The sequence below is a fragment of the Giraffa tippelskirchi genome, chromosome 5 (assembly GCF_054371585.1).
Source record: "Giraffa tippelskirchi isolate mGirTip1 chromosome 5, T2T-mGirTip1v1.2.pri, whole genome shotgun sequence".
Taxonomy (NCBI): Eukaryota; Metazoa; Chordata; class Mammalia; order Artiodactyla; family Giraffidae; genus Giraffa; species Giraffa tippelskirchi.
This window is the reverse complement of record NC_137279.1, coordinates 94735632-94752596: the sequence shown is the minus strand read 5'-3', so window position 1 is coordinate 94752596 and position 16965 is coordinate 94735632. Positions and strand designations below refer to the sequence as shown.

General features: G+C 47.3%; 1 protein-coding gene across 1 annotated transcript in view; it reads left to right on the top strand.

The window, feature by feature from the left end:
- The window catches only part of IL6R (interleukin 6 receptor), a 53602-nt gene that overhangs the window by 32416 nt on the left and 4221 nt on the right, over positions 1 to 16965 (top strand). The window contains exons 7-9 of the mRNA XM_081494670.1: positions 8224 to 8267; positions 9638 to 9707; positions 13496 to 13589. Coding sequence (XP_081350796.1) covers positions 8224 to 8267; positions 9638 to 9707; positions 13496 to 13589 — 208 coding nt within the window. The remainder of the gene's footprint in view (positions 1 to 8223; positions 8268 to 9637; positions 9708 to 13495; positions 13590 to 16965) is intronic.

Below are 16965 nucleotides of genomic sequence, written 5' to 3'. Positions count from 1 at the left end.
CCTTCCCCCACTGTGTGCACAATGGTATTGTGGTTTAGATTTGCATTTTCATAATAAGTAGTGGTGTTGAGGATCTTTTCATATGTTTACTGGCTATTTGTATATCTTTCTTGGAGAACTATCTATTCAAGTAGAAAATTCTTTCTCATGTGAACCCAACTCTGGTCTCTCTGGGCCTTGGTCTCCAGGGTAACCCCTGTTAAGTCTGCTAGTCTGCCCTCTCTGAATGCTTCTGGAATTCCCAGGGCACTTGCATCTGCTTGTGCTTCTGTTCCCAGGCTGTTGTATGGGATGGCTTGTGGATTCCTTACCTGGTTCGTGACCTTCCCTCAAAGCTGGTCTCATCTGTGGATGTTCCTCTTTAAATTGTATTCTCCTGCCGGTGGAGGACAGTGTGGTAGGCACATGTCTTTGACTGTTCAACCTCAGCTCCTGTGTTTCTGTGACTTGTTACAGTGATCACGTAAGCTCTGACAGAATTCTTTTGACCACTTCTCACATAAGCAGCTGAAGGGCTTGAGCTCCTATTCTGTACCTGTGTGGGTTTTGAAGAGAGGGTCTTCAAAACCCCAGTGGTGAATATAGCCAAGGGAGAAACCAGCTGCTCCCCTCTCCACTGAGGGCAGAGCAAGAGGAACCTGGATTATTCCCATGCAAGAGGGATTTAGGTTGGAAATTGGGGAGCACTTCTGGAAAATGAGAGGGAGGTTATGTATGTTTTACTGAGGTTACATATATTTTAGAGTTATCTCACTGTTTGGGACATGTCAGTGCACTAGATACTATATTGATGGGCTTTCTAGCCCCAAAGACCTGCCTCTATCCGTAAAGCCCAGACAGGTAGGATGTCCCTGCCTAGGTGTGGAGGTCCTGACACAGAGGCCAAGAGAAGTACATTGGACCTGGAAATCAGGTTGTATGACCTTGGTAACGTTAGTTTACCTCTCAGAGCCTCAGTCTTGTCATCTGTAAAATGGAGATGACGTGACCTGTCTTGTCCCCTTCGGAGAGCTTTTATGAATTTAGAGAAAAAAACATTTCTTAGCGATAATAACTAGTACTGCAAGTGTAGGAGGATTAGTAATTTGAGTGCTGTGTTGATGGGTTCTTGGCCCGGCAGGATCCCATGTGCCGCGGAGCAATTAAGCCTGTGGGTGACAACTGTTGACCACACGGTTCTTGGGATAAAGAGAGTGGGGCTGTGGACATCCTAGAACTGCCGCCCTGGATACAGTCCGGGACTCACTGAATCGGAATGGAGAGGGGAATGTGAAATGGGTATTTGAGAAGGCTTTGCCAGTGATAGAATGTGCGGGGGTGGGGTGGGGGAGGGGCTGGCGTAGCATCCCACTGTAATTGATAAGGCTTGTGGAGCAGACAACACTCCGGGCAGTTTAGAAAGAGCAAGAAGAGCTTCATGGAGGAGGTGACATTTGCGTTATGTCTTGGAGGGTGTTGTAGGGGTTTCCCAAGTAGAGAATGGGGATTATAGGCAGCGGGAACAGCAGGTGCAAGGACATGGACTGTGAACAAAGGCAGGGCTGTTTGGCCCGGCTGGAGCACAGGTGTGTGGGTGGGAGGTCTGAGTGGGGCAGGTGGGAAGGCCTGAAGAGAGAGGGGGTGAGGTGTAGAGGTGTGGGGGAGGGGAGTAAGGAGCCTGGACTTCAGCGAGTGCTGCCCCCTTGAGGCCGAGACCTGGCTGCACACAGTCTTGTGGAGGCAGCTAGGGTCCCAGCCTGAGGGGAGGGCACTGAGTCACACAGTCCTCGGGTCCCTGCTCTCGCCAGGAAGGCCAGGTGACTGCCAACAGCACCTGCCACAGTGACTCATGGAGTCCCTACCTGTCAGGGCCGATGTCACTCTGATGTCAGGCCAGGAAGGAGAGGTTACACATTGACAGGAGGCTGGTCAGCCGCTCTTTGTAGGCTGGGAGTTCCTCACATTTGTCCTCTCCAACAGCAGTGGCAGGGCTGGCATCCAGCAAGCCTGTGGACCCTTTGCACAGCGAGCTGGGCAAAATGCTAGGGAAAAGCCCGTTAGGCATAAGAGGGTTGTTTTTTGCTTTCATGAATCCCTTTAACTCCCTCTCACACCCTGCTCACTGACACCTGGAAAATATTAAGAACCAGCTGTCACAGGTAGTGAGCAGCGTGGACCCATTCTTTGGATTCACACTGCTGAGGTTTGCATCCACATGGCCTTTGGGGGATCCAGAGGCTGGGCTGCACGCTGCCTGGGCAGGTGGTCCTCCCTGGCCCGATCCCTTCAGCCACATACTATCACCGCAAACCCTCCAGTCGTCCCATTCTGGGGGACTTCACTGCGTTCCTACCCTTGGCACGCCCCGAGGGGAAGTTGTGCAGGTTAAAGAGTACTTGGGGACATGTTTCTGAAGAGATCGTGCCCCTTCACCCGTCCCTGGGCATCCCCTGGCTCTGCTGTTGTGCCGTTTTCCATGGTGACTCCACATGCCCCTTCCACGGGGTGGCCTTGTCGCATCCACTGGGTGCAGTGTTGTTGCTGGGCAGACTGGGCTCTGGTCGCTGGCACTGCCCGCTTCCCAGCAGGACCTTAGGAAAGTGCCTAGATTTGCTTAGTTTTCAGATGAGAATGATACGCCTGCTTCAAAACTCCCAAACAAAACACCTTCCTCACTGGGTTGAGAGGACTAACCAAGCTGGACAGCAGTTCACACCCAGCCTGGCACATGTAAGTATATACCAGATGCCAGCAATTCACCTGTGTTTCAGGCCACATCTGTCCCTTGAGCTCTGGATTCTTGTCTCCTCTCTGCCCAGAGCTTGGACCATGTCCTCCCTCACAAACCTCCCTGTATTCTTTGTCTGGCGATGGACACTACCATCCAGCCCGCTCTCTGAGCCAGGACATGCCCAGGACAGCGGCCAGACCACCCTCTCCCTTGGCTCAGGTTCTTGTCCCGTGTTGGCAGCATTCTTTCTGTTATTTATTTAGCTGTGCCTGGGTCTTAGTTGCAGCATGTGGGCCCCTTGTATTGGGAGTGCAGAGTCTTAGCCATTGGACCCAGGGATGTCCCTCAACAGAATTCCTACAAGGATCCCTGAAACGGATTTCTGTCTCTGGTGAGAGAGCACCAGGTGTCTCCCACGCCACTGCTATGGGCATCCTTCTAGATCACAAGCCTGAATGTTGCTCCCTGGTCTACAGCCATGACTCCCCTTAACTTCCAGGTGAAGCTCAAACTCCTGAGCTTGGAGCAGAGGGCCTTCTCTAGCTGCCTGCCCACCATCCCTCGTGCCTGGCCCTCACTCACCTCTTCCCTTCCAGTGGGACCAGCACTTTGGCACTCATGTCTGTGTCTTTATCCACCTTCTTTCTGGGCCCACCACTGCATCACTTCCTTCCACACCCTCCCTACCTGCTCCACTTCTGTGCATAGCTGAAAGTTTCCTGGGACTTCTGTAAAATTTCGAAAAGAATTTTGGGTACCCAAGAAAGTCACCAGCTTTTCAGTTTGCTAAGTAAGGACCTAAAATTAAATGGTTAAATAAAAAGTGCTCTGCTGTGCTTAGTCGCTCAGTCATGTTCGACTGCCAGGCTCCTCTGTCCATGGAATTCTCCAGGCAAGAATACTGGAGTGGGTTCCCATTCCCTTCTCCAGGGGACTCTTCCTGACCCAGGAATTGAACCCAGGTCTCTTGCATTGCAGGCAATGCATTACCGTCTAAGTCATCAGGGAAACCCAAGTAAAAAGTAGCTATTGCCATTGACCGTCACTCATTTCATAAGAGGATGAAACAAGGGCTTAATCTCAGAAGGAAGACACCTAAGCTATGTAGCTATCCACTCTGCTTTTTCTCATTTGGCCTCAGACTAGTAGACTTCTCCACAGAGTACCCTGGGTGGTGCTGGGGCCCAGGTAGACAATCCCCTCAGGAGATTGTCAGCTCCTCAATGTGAGGTTTTTGGCTTTTTTGTTTTTCTGCACGAATGGAAAAAAGTGAAAGTGAAGTCTCTCAGTCGTGTCCGACTCTTTTTGGCCTCATAGACTGTAGCCTACCAGGCTCCTCCGTCCATGGAATTTTCCAGGCAAGAGTACTGGAGTGAGTTGCCATTTCCTTCTCTAGGAGATCTTCCCGACCCAGGGATTCAACCCGGGTATCCCACATTGTAGGCAGACGCTTTACCGTCTGAGCCACCAGGGAAGTCCAGCACAAATGGAGGAACAGTGATTAACTTTCTGGTTGGTGGTTTATAGGTTGTGAGGGAAGATATGTAGTTCAGAGTGGAGGGGCTGCCTGGCGCGCCGCTCAGCTTGTGGGTCCCTGTGTCTCCACCCCACCCCCTCTCTGAATGTCTGGCTTTGTGGTTCGTCCCTCTCCCCTTGTTCCTTCATCTTTCTGTCACCCTCTGGTTTCCCTTTTCTTTCTTTTGCCTCTTCTTATTCCCAGCCCACTCCTGTGTTCCGTCTCTGTACTCCAACCCTGGAGCCCAGTAGCCCATATTTTAACTGGTCATAATATACAATTTAAAAGTACTGTGTTAGAAAATGTTTTATGTCCTGTGTTCTGAATTTAGAGTCGGTTTTTAAACAGATGTTTTTGTGTGCTGGGCGAGTGCTAGGTCCTTTAGCCTGTGATCTGAGGTGACCTGTGTAGAAGGAAGCCACCCCCTTCCTTAGAAACAAAGAAACAAGGTCTAAAAGAAGTTGAGTGCCTTGACCAAAACTACAAATCTGGTATGAAGGCCTCTGCCATCTTTTGTATCGAATTTCTCTATTCCAAAACCCAAGTAAGCAAACCCAAATCCATTTTCAAGTTAACAGAAATAAGTCTTTTGTTTTAAAAACTCAGGTGGAAAAAACTCACAGTTTCTCTCAGTCTCACTTACTGGATATGGTCATTCATTCATTCACTTTGTTATGGGTATAAAAGTACATCGTCCAATCTGGAAATATTAATACGGGGACACACTCAGTGTTGGATGTTAATGTATCAGTCTTTTTTTTCCCAGGTGATTTTCCATAATAGAAATTTTACTAATTGCAGTTTTTCAGCAAGATGCAGGCTCGTGTTAAGTAGTGAGTTTACAAAGATGAGTAAGATACAGTCCTTGAATGTGAGAAATGTTCAATCTAGAGATGATTTTTTTTTTAATAAAGTAGAAAAAAGTTTATTCTTGGAGTCAGAAAGCTTTAACACTTATTTGTTACAAAACTTCAGGCAAGCTATTTAACCTCCCTGTGCCTCATTTTCCCCATCTGTAAAGTGAAGGTGATACTATTACCGATCTCACAATACTCAGAGTACTGTTGTGAGAATTAAATTAGTTAGTTCGTCTAAAGTATTATAGGTAAGATGGTGCCTGGCACATCGTGAACTCTCAGTAAATGTCACGCATTGTCGTAGTTGTTGCTGTTATGGTCTCATTACCACCACCACTGTCCTTATGCCCGTTACTTCTGGCACACAGGGGCATATGGGAGCCACTGAATGCCGGTTCCTTCCCCTCTTTCATTCCACATGCTAGCTGCAGTGAAACACTAGGAAATATAAAATACTTTTGTCTGAACGGAAAAAATGTGTTCTCTGATGTTGCTAGCGTTTTATAGCCTTCCTGAGCCTCTGTGTGTGTAAACCTGTGATAATAGTACCTGCCTTGTAAGATACTATGAACATCACGTAGACAAAGAACCACTTGGAACTGGAGTGGAGTGAGCGTCCACCAAGGTCGATGGTAGAAGTACTAGCAATATCTTATTAGTATGCAGTTAGTATTAATAATATTATTATTAAACTTATTTTCCCCTGAGCCCTAGTTTCTTCTGTAAAATGGAAATGTTTATTAGTAATAGCAATACACCTTCCATCTCAGGGGACAAATGGTCTGAGTCAGGGGTTCCCATTGTCATCTATCCTGAAGTAGGAAACGGCAACCCACTCCAGCATTCTTACCTGAGAATCCCATGAAGAGAGGAGGCTGGCAGGCTACAGTCCGTAGGGTCGCACAGAGTCCGACACAACTGAGGGACTAACACTACTGTCATCTAGGGAGGTTTTTAAAAAGTCTTGTTATGTAAGACAATCTTAACTATGTGTTGGAAAAATTTTGTTCAGTCTGGTAACATTCCTGGGTTATTTGAGAGAAAATTCCTACTTTATCTCTGGAAATCTGAGCCACCAAAGGTTACACATCCTTTTCTGGACCTCATATCATGTTGGGGATCAGAGCTGAGAGTCAAAAGTATACCGGTCTCCTTTTCTTCCTGAAATATCTTTCTGGGTTTGAGGGACCTTTTAAAGACCCTGATGGCTGAAACTCACCATGGAGATTCTGAGGCTATAGGTCAAGAAGTGGACCTAAAAGACCACTGATGAATCTGAACATGTCTGGGTTTAAGAACCACTGGACTGAATGACCATTCATGGTCAACCATATTTCCTATGTAGAGTTGTCCCTGTCTCCTGGTTTTAGCTTTCATTCTAGCGTCCCCACACCCTCCTTTAATCCTTCAGTCATCCCCTTCTGTGAGTCTAATTGTTCCCTATTAGGTTGGGCTGGGAAGAACACAAAAGAATAAGAGACTGTGTCGCTCCCATTTATCCAAGGTTGATCTGGGGCTAAGCTGCTTTGTGACCTTGGAAAAGTTGCTTTCCCTCTCTGGGCTCTCTGTACAGTGCGGAGGGTGAACATGCTCTTGTGTCCCTTCCAGTGCTGCTAGTGTGTGATGTTTTTCCCCTCCTGGGGAAGGCACACCCCTTCTGGAAATTTCTGTCCTGAGCAGAAGAAGGGTCACCCTCTCCTCCAACCCCTTGCTAGTCTCTCTACTCCTGACTCAGGGAGACTTGACATCTTTGTAGAAACTGGTTCTGTGGTATTTTTAATTTCTTGATGGAAACGATGAACTGAAAAGAAAATATTTTAAACTCCAGAGCATTCAGTGCCTGGTCCCTCGGGCCCACGTTTGCAGCTGAGTCAGGCCTCATGTCAGCGTTCTCACTTTGATACTTGCCCTTCTGCAGCCTTGAGGGTTTCTGCAGCAACGTGGTTCCCATGGAGGGGGAGGGGCCCAGGAGGGTGCCCTGTCCACCTCCCTTCTCTGGCGCAGTATATTAAATCCATCCAGGCAGTGAGAGTCTGTTGTTACATAATTTTAAAAAATATGTTTATTTATTTGGCTGAGCCGGGTCTTAGTTGCAGCACGTGGGATCTTAAGTTGCAGCATAGGAGATCTAGTTCCCTGACCAGGGATCGAACCTGAGCCCCCTGCATTGGGAGTGTGGAGTTTTAGCCACTGGACCACCAGCAAAGTCCTAGAGAATCTGTTGTTTAGATAAATATTTTTATTGCAAAAGGGGACATAAAGGAGATGAAAATATTAATGGTGCTTATATCTGGTGCTGTATATCCTTCCTTTTTTTTCTTTCTGTGTATGAATATATATTTGTTGTTGTTGTTGTTGTTCTGTTGCCAAGTCAAGTCTGACTCTTTGCGACCCCATGGACTGCAGCACGACAGGCTTTCCTGTCCCTCACCATCTCTTGGAGTTTGCCCAAGATCATGTCCGTTGAATTGGTGATGCCATTCAACCATCTCATTCTCTGTTGCCCTCTTCTCCTTCTGCCCTCAATCTTTCCCAGCATCACAGTCTTTTCCAATGAGTTGGCTGTTTGAATCAGGTGGCCAAATTATTGGAGCTTCAGCTTCAGCCTTAGTCCTTCCAGTGAGTAGTCAGAATATATATTACGGTATATCATATAACATGGGCTTCCCAGGTGACTCTGTGGTGAAGAGTCTGCCTGCAATGCAGGAGTCGCAGGAGACATGGGTTTGATCCCTGGGTCAGGAAGATCCCCCTGGAGAAGGAAATGGCAACTCACTCCAGTAGTCTTGCCTGGATAATCCCATGGTCAGAGGAACCTGGCAGGCTACAATCCATGAGGTCGCAAAGAGTCGGACATGACTGAAGCAACTTAGCACATCGCATGCAAAACTTTGGATCACACTATATGCACTTTTTCTTGTCTTACATTTTTTGTTTAACATTATATCATATTCTTAGTTATTTTCTGAAATATTTTTAAAGACTATTGCAATGTATGATTATATCAGAATTTATATGGTTAGTCCTTTAGGGTTGGATAGTTGCTTGTTTTCAGCATAAGATTCATTGTGATTAATTTTATTCCATCAGTCAGGACTTCAGGGTTCATGAATCATTAATAATGACTTTTCTATCCACAGAGTCCAGGAGTTCTGCTACGACTGAACTGCCCACCTCCACACAGGTGAGCCCATGTTCTTATAAAAGGGTCATGGCAGCAGCACCTAGAGTTAAGGGTTATGGGCTGGCATCAGGCAGAAGTTGACCCAATTGCACCTCTACCACTTACCAGAAACAGGTCTGTGAGCAATTAGCCTGAACCCAGGGGCTCTGTAAAGCACACCTCTATAAAGCAGGGGAAGAGTGGTTCTCTCGTCCCAGTGATGTGGGCCGCGTAAAGTGTGGATCAGTTCTGGCCCAGCTCACTGAGCTGCTGTGTGTCTGGTGGCTGCTGTTTCATCTCTGAACCTCTGGGCATCACCAATAGCTTAGCTTGTGTATCTGTGCTCTTCCCCTATGGAGTCCTGGTGTCATAATTTTCTGAAAAGAGGATTACCTCTGAAGCTGCTTAACAAATCCTTGTGTAATCCAATTTCCCATTCAACTACATCTCCTCTCCTGGTCCTTAATTCCCTCAATGCTAAGCGGGGAGGCTCAGCCACTCCTGGAGCTGGGCAGCATGGAGAAGGAGCCAGGGTCTTGCATCTTGGCCATATTGGATGCAAGACTGTCCAGGCACCAGCGGAAACAGCTCCAGGGTGAAGCCCACACTCACAGGGCTGGAGGGTGGAGGGAACTGACGCCGAGAACTTGCCATGCCTCACTAGGCTCTAAGCCTGGCATCTCCTTCCTCATTTGATCCTTATGATCGCCAAGATTTGGGTACCCGAATGATCATGCCTGTGCTGATCAGCCATGTCTGATTCTTTGCGACCCCAAGGACTATAGCCCACCAGGCACTTCTGTCCATGGGATTCTTCAGGCAATAATACTGGAGTGGGTTGCCATGCCCTCCTCCAGGGGATCTTCCCAATCCAGGGATCGAACCTACATCTCTTATGTGTCCTGCATTGGCAGGTGGGTTCTTTATCCCTAGCACTACCTGGGAAGCCCATGGTCATGCCTACAAAGGAGGAAAACTGATGCCCACGTGGATTAAGAAATTTCCCCTGCATTCTGTAACTAGTAAGTGGTGGATCCAAGATTCTAGCTTGAGCTTTTCCCAGTAAGTGGTAGTACCCATGCCCTGGCACCAGACCCATAATACATCTGCTGTTTCAGGTTATTTATTGAGTATCTCCTCTGTGGAAGGGGTATGCCCTTAAGCTCCTGGTGGAGAGACATGTGGGAAGAAATCCCCACCCCAACTAGGCAAGCTATAGATACAAGTAAGTTGAGAGTGACAGGTCAGACAAGGAGAGGTGCATGAGCTAGAGAAAGAAATGCCATGGGTGGATCAGGCAGGAGGTGAAGGAGGAGATAGTCCCCGAGCTGGGTCCTGAATGATGGTGGAATCTGCAGAAAGAGGCTCACAGTGAGGAATGTTTCTTTTAGGCACCTACTACTACTGAAGATAATGAAAATATTTTCTCCAAAGATTCTGCAAAAACAACCAGCCTCCCAGGTAAGGACTGGATATTTTTGTGTTTCTGTTGCTTATGGGGCACAAAAGAACTTGTCTTTGCAGAAAGTCCTTTCTTCTTGGAAGTGTTGGCAGAGGGCTGGTCTGCTTAATGAAAAGGATCGATGGCAGAAGTAGTCATTTATTACTTTATACTTCCGAGTTTGATATCATTAGCTATGATATAGTGAAGGGACCGTAAGAAGAGTAAGATAAATCAGTAAACTACGTCACATTTGGCCCAGAATACAAATGAATGTGCTACAAACAAAATTACTAGAGTCTGTAATAAAATACACTTTGAGGAATGAAATAAATCTTTGGGAAGCCCTTAATTCCAATGCTTCTGATTCCCTATACCTGCAAGACTAGGGAAACTTAGTAACATTTGCAGCAAGAAATATCCTAACCAGGGCTTCCCTGGTGGCTCAGTGGTAAAGAATCCCCTTGCCAATGCATGATCAACTGGGGAGACACGAGTTTGATCCCCGATCCTAGAGGAACCCACATGCTGCAGAGAAACTAAACCTGTACACCACAACTACCGAGTCTGTGCTCGAGTGTCTGGGAGCCACAACTACTGAGCCCACCTGCTGCAACTACTGAAGCCCAAGGGCCCTAGAACCCGTGCTGCACAGCAAGAGAAGCTACTGCCATGAGAAGCCTGCGCACCGCAACTAGAGAGTAGCCCCCACTTGCCACAACTGGAGAAAAGCTCACACAGCAACCAAGACCTAGCACAGCCAAAAAAAAAAAAGAAAAGGAAAAGATCTCAGGTCCTGTGTTTGCTTTACTATTAATATATGGATGGGACTCATGGAGTCCAGACTGTGGAGGCTCAGTAGCTGAACACATTCACCTGATGGCTCTTGGGCTTTCTGAGGGAGTCCTTGGCCTCCATACCTTTAACTGGGCAGATTCCTGCCGCACCTGGCTGCCCATGCCCTGTCATTCTGTTGCATAGCCCTACCTAGTGTAGTGCACTTAGGGGAACCTGCCAAACACATGGGGCTAAGCTCTGCTTGCACAGCTGGGAACTTGGAATCGAACCCATCCCTGCTCTCCTGGAGTCTACCATCCAGGGGGCAGGCTCTAGCAAAGAGTAAAGCAGTAACTAGCAGAGAGTGGAATGTGGCCGAAAGGGAGCCATAGGTAAAGCAAAGTGGGATTTAGAGTCCTGAGGGAATCACAGAAAGTTCACAGAGGAGGTGCCATTTGAATGAACCTTGAATGATGTGGGTGGGACAGCAGGAGGTTGGGGCAGCAAGCAGTTCAGGGGATATTATGGAGGAAGAACCCTTGAGTCTTCTCTAGCCACTCTCACTGATGATCTGTCTAATCCAGCCCTGTGTCTTTAAAGACCGTCTATGGGCTGATGACTCCCAAATGTATAGCCCTGTCTCTGACCTTCCCACGAAGATCCAGACTGGTGTATCCAGCTACCTAGGTGACGTGTCCACCTGATACCTACTAAAACTCTCAGACTTAACGTGTCTAAAAGAGAATGCTTGATGCCTCCCCACCTCTTCAACCCAAATCTGTTCTCATCCTTCTTCCTCATTTCAGTAAAGACAACACATCCTCTGGGTTGCTGGGGCTGGGAGGTAAGACAGGCTTCCTCTTCTGTGCTTCATCCCATGTCCAGTCCTTCAGCAGGTCCTGTCAGTTGTATCCTGAGGTTTGTCCAGGAGCTGACCAATTCTCACCCCCTCCACTGCCAACACCTGGCCCAGCCACTGCTATCTTTTCTCCAGTAGGACTTTAGGGTCTGCCTGCTGGTCTGTTGGCCTTTAGTTTTTTGTTTTAATATTTTTATTTATTTATTTATTTATTTATCTGGCTATGCTGGGCCTTAGCTGTGGCACATGGATTCTTTTTAGTTGTGGCACGTGGAATTTAGTTCCCTGACCAGGGGTTGAACTTGGACTGCCTGTATTGAGAGCATGGAATCAGCCACTAACCCACTGGATGTCCCTCCTGGCTTTTGTCTTAACCCCCAACTAACTCTTTTCCAGCCAAAAGCTGGAATGACTCTTAAAACACAAATTTAAGCTCTTCTTGGCTCAACACCATCTTGTCTCCCAGAGTAAAAGCCAAAGACCTAACAAAGGCCCTAGTCTCCATGAAGTCAGGCCCTGATCTTTAGGTCTCACTTCCTCCTTTCTCTCTCTCATCCGCTCTGCCTTCCTCATTTCCACATGTGCTCACCTCATGGCCTTTGCACCCACTGCTTGCTCTGCCTGGATGCCCTTCTCCCGACCTCCCCGTGGACAGCCCTTTCATACATCCAGGCCTCTGCTCAAATGCCCCCCCGCCCAGGGAGGCCTTTCCCAATCACCCAATTTGACAAAACCCTCTACTGTCACGCTCCCCTTTCTATGCTTTGTTTTCCATCATTGCCTTTGTCAGTGCTGACATCTTATTAGATATGTATTTGTTTATCTGTCTCCCTTGATTAGAATGTAAGATCCAGGAAGCCAGGAGTCTTTCTGTCATCCAATTATCTGTATCCCTGAAGCTTAGAACAAAGCCTGGCACATGACAGACACTCAATAAATATTTGTTGAATGAAGGAAGGAACAAATACAAAAGATAATGAAGTATTATTGAAAGAGTAAGCCAAGCATACACGAAATGGCTGTCTCTGCCAAGACACGTAGGACATACTGGGAGACACCTGTCCTTGTGGTCAGTGCCCACTACCAGTTTGGGCTCAAGGCAAAGCCTGAATCTACTAGACACCCAAGAGTGATGACTGGCATCACATCTTTATCAGCAGTGGGTACCATTTGGGGTGGAAGAGCCTGAATCCCAAGTCCATGAGACTGCAAGTATCTGCATTTTCAGCAGAAGGGAATGATGATTTTGCTTCGATTACTCTCTGTCTAGTCCAGGGTCTGTCTCTGGCAGCCATGGGAAGGAGCTTTCTCTGGAAGGACATGGTTGTTTGTGAAGCTAGTTTGTTTTCGCATTCATTCAATGAAATATTTTGGTGGGCCTGCTTTGTGCAAGGTACCACGTGAGGAGTTGGAATGTTGAAAGTGAAAAAGACACACATGGTCCCTGCTTTCAGGCAGTTTAGGCTGGAGGTGGAGCTGGGGGAGTAAGCAAGGCGGGCCAGCGTGGAGCAGGATCGCTTCTCAAAGGGCATGCCATTACCTCATGTGAGATTCAAAGGCCAAGTAGGGGGACTGGCCAGCAAAGAGAAAGGGGTGCAGCAAGGGTGGACGAGCATTCTGGGGGAGAAGAGAACGTGTGTACAGGAGAGGGAATGTGCGTGAGAAAGATGGACTGAAATTCAGATGGCTGGGGCTTGCGTACCAACTAGGGAGACAGGTGAGAAGTGATGATCCAGTGGGGACAGCTGCACACAAATACTTGATTTAAAGCATCTGAGCCTCCAGGAGCTGCTGTCAATGAGGTCCCCTAAGGCTCTGCTTCTTGCACTCCCCTGTACCTTGTGGGGCCGGCTGAGTGCCACTAGAAAAGCTGCTCTGAAAGTGAGTGGGAGTCTGTGGCTGGCCGCAGGCGCTCAGAAGCTATGAGCTGGAGGTGTATCTCTTGCCAAGTGGTGGCATCCTGGGGTCTGTCAGACTGTGCTGGGGGAGACCTTCTAGAGTTGGCTTTGGCCAGAACACTAGCAAGTTTGTCAGGCAGAGCTGTTTCCTCCTCCAAAGGTGAGGTTTTTTTGAGGTTTTGACAGCACCTGCTGAGTGGTTTTTTTTTTTCCCCCTTGTTTCCTCTGCTCTTCTTCCTCCTCTTCTTTCTCTCCCTCTTTCTTTTTTTTCTAGTGCAAGATTCTACTTCGGTACCACTGCCCACATTCCTGGTGGCTGGAGGAAGCCTGGCCTTCGGGACCCTCCTCTGCATTGGCATCATCCTGAGGTGAGAAGGGCCCTGGGGTGGCCCTGCGGCATTCTCAGGTTTCACATCTAGCTTTACCAGTGCTAGGATGGTGGCCATGGGTTGGGGAGCCACAAGTGGATTCCAGGTATATTTTAGAGGTAGAATGGACAAGATCTGATGACAGCTTAGATGGGAAGGATGAAGGAGAGGAAGGAATCAAGTCTGACCCTCAAGTTTCTGGCTTAAGCAGAACAACCAAGTAGAAAAACAATGCTTACATGTTGGTACCACTGGGGAAACCCCAAGTGGGCAAGTTTGGGAGGCCATTCAGATTATTGCCACCAGGCAGATGGTAGTTGGGGCCATGGGAGAAGATGGGACCAAAGATACCATCTGTGGAGTACAACTGGAATATTGTGAAGATGAGGAGCTGAGAACGGGACTGAGAAGGAGTGGCCTGAGAGGGAGAAGAAGGGGCAGGAAAGCCTGGTTGGGAAAACCAGAGGGAGAAAGTGTGTGTTAGACACTGAAGAAACACCTTAGGCTCTGGGATTGCAATATGAACATGCCCTTCCTCTCCTAAGAGCCACAGACTAAAATGAGTAAAGTACCACTTGAGAAGCACCACAACAGAAGTGCACGAGTAACTCCTAAGTGCCTAGCTAGACTACCTCCTTGGGGATATTCTGTGTTTTAAAATAAGCAGACCTAGTGGGTCACCTTTAAATGTCCTATCCTAGTGCCCCTCTCCAGTCGTGGTGAGGGCTTGGTTGGCACTCTGGTCACTGTAGTGCCATGCCTAATCATCCCAGTCTCTCTCCACTCAGTCATTGGTGTTGCCATTCATTCCCAAGCTTGCAGACAAGTCACCTAACAGTGCTCCCAGTGAACGGGGAATAAAACTTCCAGTGTTCACTATGTTACTGCAGGAACTGGCAATTTTGCATATGCTGAAGCCCTAAAGGAAATGAGGCTGGGCTCTGGCTTTGGATGGTGGTTAATTCCAATGATAATATAAGGAGAGGAGAAATTCCATCCTATTTCTTTCTGTTTTTCCTGTCTTTTCCCTTGTTTGTAACTTGCAAGGATTCTACCCGGTGATTGTGAGAGGTGGTCTTTGAGGTGTTTGGGAAGGAGGGGTGAGACTTTGGCAGACAGCTTTCCACATCCTAGCTTGTTGGAGTCTCACAGTGACCCTGGAATAGCTCAGTCACCAAAGTGGTCTGGGTTGGAAGATGAGGAACATAACAACTCAAATTGTGTTCGGGGTTGTTTTTGCTTTGATTTTTCAATGAAGTAGCAAGCAAGCTGTTCCAAGGGTGTGCAGAAGATAAGGTTCTTAAAGAGGAACTCCCTGGAGGAGCCGAGAATTCACTGTCTTTTATACCTTTGGGCCAGAGAGGGGCCCTGCCAGCTTTCAGAGGTCTTCCTACTCCCTTCTAAGGGATTCTTTGCCTCACCTCAGACACCTCTTCTTTCTGTATCTATATCATCTGGGTTTCAAGTGGACTTTCTCATAATCCACCAGAGACCCTATAGAGCAGTGGTCCCCCATCTTTTTGGCACCAGGGACCAGTTTTGTGGAAGACAGTCATGGACTGGAGGGTGGGGGGGTGGTTTCAGGATGACTTAAGTGCATTACATTTATGTGCACTGTATGTCTATTACTATTACATCAGCTTGACCTCAGATCATCAGGCATTAGATCACGGAGGTTGGAGACCCCTGTTCTAAGGGATTCCTTGCCTTACCTCAGACACGTACTTCTGTGTTTTCTTTTTATTTCTATATCATTAGGGCTACAAAAGGTCTTTCTCATAACCCACCACAGGCCCTGTAGGGTAAATATCATGATTATGATTTCCACTTGACAGATGAGGAAATTAAAGCTGAAAGAAAGTAGAGCGATTACAGCTAGTAAGGGTGAGGCTAAGGTCCAAACCTGCAGCTTATACTTCTTGGATAGGGCCTTAGGGGTCATTTAGTCAAACTCTTGAATTTTACAAGTGACACTACAGCAATGGGAGGTAAGCTGACTTGCCCAGGAACACATACTTTGTTAATACCAGAGACAGGACAAGGACTCATGTCCCGAGAGTGCCTGCCCACTGCGCCAGCCTGCAGTCAGCTAAGACGTGGGCCTAGTCCTATAAGTCCACTGTTGGCCAGTGGCCCCCCTAACAAGCGGTGCTATCTTGCTATGCTGTTAACCACTAGGAGAAAAGTGTTAGGCTGGGAGTCAGCCACAGTGCTCATCACAGACCTAGTTTGCTAATGTGCTGATGGTGCGCGTACACTGGCTGGTTGCTACACAACCAGAGTCCCTGAAGGCACAGTGTCCTGTGCAGAGAACATAGCAGTTATTTATTTCCTAGCCTGATGTATAAGGCTAATTTATTTGGAATGAATGAGGCCAGTTAATTTCAAACTGAAAAGTCACACTATTTCCAAAGTCCCCCATGTCAAGAAAAGAATATCAGTAGGGGTTTCCCTGGTGGCTCAGTGGTAAAGAATCCCCATGCCAATGCAGGAGATATGGGTTCGATCCCTGGTCTGGGAAGATCCTACATGCCACAGAGAAACTAAGCCTGTGTACCACAACTGTTGAGCCCGTGCTCTAGAGCCCGGGAACTGCAACTATTGAGCTCACGTGTCACAACTACTGAAGCCTGCAAGCCCTAGAGCCTGTGCTCTTCAACAAGAGAACCCACCTCAATAAGAAGCCTGTGCACTGCAATAAAGAGTAGCCCCTGCTCCCTGCAACTGGAGAAAAGCCCACGCACAGCAATGAAGACCCAGTGCAGTTTAAAAAAAAAATGAGTGTCAAGAGGTGCTGTGGGAGCCTGGGGTGCCAAAATGGTCATGGTTGGCCCACCATGACCATTGGGGTGGCCAGATTATTACAGTAGATAGAATGAGAGGCAGATGGAGGAAGTAAAGCCCACCAACTTGTGACACCATCCTTTTATTTTTAGTACGTTTATTTTGTGTCTCAAGCAAAGCACAATAGTTTCCTAAGTATTTTTCCATCAATATCAGTGACAATTTTTTAAAATTTAGTGTGCTGTTGAAAAAGGTGTTTTATCTTTTTAAATGGATATTGTAACTTAAAAGGGCCATTCTCCCTACTGTACTTCCTGTGCCTCAGTGTGCCCCCATTTATATCTCTCTGTTTTATGCCATCAGGCACTGGGAAAATAGGATTTTCATAGCAGAGAGTTACTTTTCTGCACATTTATTTAGAATGGCTAACACTATTAGATGAAGACTTCCTATGTATATGCCTATGATTTAAATCATTTTGTATTGAATGTATTGTCTCATTTCAATATTTTAAAATCACACTCTCCCATCTCCGTGGTTAATTATAAGTGTTTTTTAAGTGTTTTTTAATAATTTCTTTTATCTGCAGAAC